General features: G+C 42.4%; 1 protein-coding gene across 1 annotated transcript in view; it reads right to left on the reverse strand.

Annotated features, from left to right (window-relative positions):
* The window catches only part of fmr1 (FMRP translational regulator 1), a 26780-nt gene that overhangs the window by 7179 nt on the left and 15151 nt on the right, over positions 1-4450 (reverse strand). Inside the window, exons 12-14 of the mRNA XM_034883827.1 lie at positions 3720-3972; positions 3068-3268; positions 1005-1084 (exon numbers count right to left, since the gene is read on the reverse strand). Of these exons, the coding sequence (XP_034739718.1) occupies positions 1005-1084; positions 3068-3268; positions 3720-3972 (534 nt within the window). The remainder of the gene's footprint in view (positions 1-1004; positions 1085-3067; positions 3269-3719; positions 3973-4450) is intronic.

Below are 4450 nucleotides of genomic sequence, written 5' to 3' on the forward strand. Positions count from 1 at the left end.
TTGGAAAATGGCTGCAATGAAACAAAGAGTGAAAAATTTAAAGGGGTCTGAATACTTTCCGTACCCACTGTATGTTTTAGTAACTGTCCCTCAGATAAATATTGGAGGGTGTTGTGATTAAGTTATCAGTGGTTAGCCAATTAAGTTGAAGTTACAGTGTATACTATTAGCGTGTCCTAGCTTCACGGTTCCCTGGTCCCTTTTACAAAATATGTACTTATTTGAATGTAGGCAATGCTTCTTTTATACAACTGGTTTATTTTAATTGATATTTGCGTGCACATTAAGGGACTGAATCGTCAGACTGAATCTCATTGTATTGTTTTAATATTGAATCGTTCCATATTAAAATGTAAGTCCTTTAACCTTATGGTATCCCATGTATCTAAATACGTATCAAATTGTCTTAAAATAGAGAGATGCACAATGCTAATATATTTGATTTAACAAACTGGTATTGGATCAGTCCTTGGTATCGGCACGTACGCAATTACAGGTATCGGGCAGGAGAAAATGAAACAAAGGTCATCCCAGTCCTGTGGCATGTGTACTGTGGCTTTGCAGGTAACCCTTATCATCAATAAGCTGTTCATGCAGGGGAACATGTTTAAATGAAAGTTTTAGTCCACTCTCTTTACTTGTGCGCTATCGTTGAGGTGCTGTACGAGCAAAGTTTGATTAATTACTGCAGAAATAGTTGCTGCAGAGAAGAAATGGCATGTATTTTCCTCTAATAACTCACAAAAAAATGTGTCTTTTAATAAGCTCACAGTCATACAGTGCTCCAAATCATCTCTCCTTTTTTGGATTGTTTGTACATGAAAAGGCCATCTCTTAAGGATCTATCTTAACACGCACGCGTTTATTCTTAGTTCTAAAAGTAGGACTAAATATGTGTCAGAAGTTTGGACTGATTCACTACTCCCAGACACAAATAAATGCACACATCTGAAAAAAAAAATATCTATATAATAATCTAAGAGGTGAATGTGTGTGATTGTTACCTGTAAAGTGTCTTCCTGCGCTCTTGTCTTGGGGTCTCTGACATGACGAGGTCTTGGCTCGCTCCACTGCATGTCATCACCTAAATCAGGACAGACAAATCCTGAGTCTTAACTTAACATCCTCGTAAAAACCGTTGACAATGTCACAGCAGTATTTCCCACACAGACTAATTTCTGCCGGTGCGCCACACGATCAATGCCGGCCGTCATACATTGCGCTTCGTTATTAATTTATTTTAACAGTATTTAAAACATGCATGATATTGCACCAAGTTGGACATCCTCTCCCTGCCCCCATCCGTCTCTCTGTCACTCTACTGACACCAGGGTGGGAAATTAACTTTTTTGCCCAAAGATTTTTTGCTTTGATGCCCAATTTTACCAGCCACTTTTTCGGGAATTCAAATTTATAAAATAAAGTGCACTAGCATATTTTGAATTGCTTCAGTACATTATTTTGTATTATTAATACATATTTAATATAAACAAATAAAGATTGATGTGAAAAAAAATGAAAGCCTTTATTGCCACACTTTAAGATTAGTTGTTCCTCTAACCAACAAATTGTTGTCACTGACGAAGAGCAGGTTCAACAGTGAGTACAGTGCACGGACTGGTGGTCTGTAAGGTAGGCTAAAGGGTTGGGCCAATGGACAATATCATATCATCGAGAGCCACCATTGTGATGCCACGCCCCCCACCCTGTCAGACACGCTAATCCTAGTGCACGGGAAATTGACAACTGTGTTGGTCCTAATTTAGAAAAGACACTTGCTACAGGCTTTGTACTGTGCTGCTCCTTAAGTGGAAGCTACTTCCCCCCTTACATGCAACCTATTTGTAGCGACAGGCTTGGTCTCTCTCCCTGTCAGTATAGCAGCTTGTTCTTCCTGGCCTCGTAACGTATCAGCATGCAGTGAGGTCATGCTCTGTGCCACAGCTTGGACACAGTGGTCTCGAGCGAGAGAGAAAAGACGTTAACGTGGAACGCTATCATACTTTCCTTTATCCCCTAATGGGAGTAACTTTGTGGATACTATGTGCGTGCATCAAAAAGTAAGTCTGATGATGATAACGATGACGTTATGTTGGATTTATGGATTTACGTTAGCAAGAGTAGGCTAATTCATGAGGGAGCAATTTCATGTGTGAGCTAATACTGCCCAACTTTTCATGTGTGCTGCAAGAGTTATGTTTCTGTTTAGTGAATGCGCTATTCAGTGCGAATAAAACCGAGATTGTAGTTTAAACTCAGTGCTGGTGGCATATTAGGTTATTACTGTCGCTCTGTTAAAGGCAAACGTTGGGTCTAGACTTTACGGCACTGTGGTTAAGTGAAAGTAGGTCAAGTTGTAATGTAATGACCCTACTAGCGGCAGCATGTAATACTGTCTATTTACAGAGGGCATTTAATTGTATTTCTGATCAACTGCCAATTAAGGGGACATCGCCCAACCCTAATAGGCTAACTATTCCCTTGTTTTCCCTTCCCCACAATGCTCCAATTTTTCAAAAAGTACCTTTTCTTTTTCTTTACTTTGCCCTCAACAGTTGCTACTGCTGACTCCGCGGCAGGCCTCCTAACACCGGGGATATAATGCCACATTTTTTTAAATCAATGTCACGGACTAGCATTACAAGGCAAAGTCACCCGCCACTTTGAAATAGTACCTGTCATTGGCTGATGGCAGGTGCTAATTCCCCACCCTGACAGACACACACACACACACACACACACAGAAACAGCCCCTTCCCTACGTGCACACAATGTCTGTCTCCAGGAAAACAGTGTTGCCGACTTGGCGACTTTCGCTAGATTTAGCGACTTTTCATACCCTCTTAGCGAATTTTTTCACAAAAGCCATTAGCGACAAATCTGGCGACTTTCTGTATTAAAAAAATTCGCCAGTTGTGTCCAGCAAACACGCAAGGTATTTATAGAAAAACAGCTGTATAACTGTTTAAGAAAAGTTTATCAAGCTTTTCCTTTGTAAAGACCCGACTCCTCTCTCCTGAGGAAAACCTTGCATTAGATTGCTGCCAGAAAGATAATTACTGCATACCTTTGTACCCCCCTCCTCCTCTTCCTCTCCCCCCTCGTCCACGCAGCCCTCCTCCGCCTGCTCTCCTCCTCCCATCTGTCCGTCTGGGCAGGGTCCCGCCCCCTGTCATCAGCTCCTCGGTGGGGGCCAGCGACCAGTCGCTGAGCTCGTCTTTGTGGTCGGACTCCGTCTCTGAAGCATTGGATGCCTCCGAGTTGGTGCCTGGGGGGGGGGGGAGAGTACACGAGTTAAACCTCATTTAAACTGCCTTGGAAAGTTTAATTAAATGATTTATAGAGACTCTCCATTCAGTACTTATAGCCTTGTAGTAGCTGGATGTTTCTTGTACTTCCACTGAAATACCAGAAAGCTTAGAAAGTGGGACCACCGTGCACAAAAAGTGATCAAACATGGCTGAAAATAACCTCAATCTAAGCCAGAGAATCACCTCCTTTGCTTAGTTGTTGTGCCTTTGACATCCAAACCAATAAGAACCAAACTTATACTCAGAGTTGCAATTGCTAAGCACTTGAGTATTTTATATTAATGCTTCAGATAATTAAGTTCAGCTTTTATGTGCACAAGCACAGTATTTGAAAAAGAGGATGTAAATATAATCGATTTAAACAGGTTGTAAGGAATTCCCTTGTGGTGTATCATCGTTTCATCGTACCTGAGGCGAAAGCTGCACCTCCTCCTCTTCGCCCTCTGCCACCTCTTCCTCCCCCTCCTCCGTAGGGCTTGCCTCCTCCTCCTCCTCCACCTCCCCCTGCTCCTCTCCCCATGCCCAGCCCCATGCCGTTATCGAACACGTAGGTTTTGTCTTTGAGGGTTCGGGGCCCTGTCCCTCCTCCTCCCCCTCCGCCTCCTATCTGTCTCAGCTGCTCGTCGATCTGGAGACGCTCCAGACGAAGCTGATCCACCTCCTGTGGACATGACGAATTTAAAAAAAAACACGACAATTAGTATGTTTACACGCACACTAAAAGCCTGCTTTTTATTCATATTTCTGTGTAGTGGAAAGCCTCCCAGCATGTACCGGGGTAACAAGTTTATCAACATACGTTTATGTAAATGTTTTTTTGGTAAACTTTAACACTGCAGCGTCAGTCTGTGAATGGAAGTCACTGTGGACAAAAGCGGCAGCTAAATGAAATGTAATATAATGTAAAAGCATTAGCTGATTGTGTTAAATCAATTTAATGAGCCAGAATCCTCCAGTTAAAGTGTAATTCATGTCATAAATTAATTAGCTGGGGGATTTTTAGCTGTGTATAAGGACCTTCAGTGTTTGGAGTAAGAAGTTTTTGTATAATAAGGGGGTCTTTCGGGTAGGGGGTGAGTCCTTACCCCAAGTGAAGGAGTTTAAGTACCTTGGGGTCTTGTTCGCGAGTGAGGGGACAA

The sequence above is a fragment of the Etheostoma cragini genome, chromosome 10, assembly GCF_013103735.1.
Source record: "Etheostoma cragini isolate CJK2018 chromosome 10, CSU_Ecrag_1.0, whole genome shotgun sequence".
NCBI lineage: Eukaryota > Metazoa > Chordata > Actinopteri > Perciformes > Percidae > Etheostoma > Etheostoma cragini.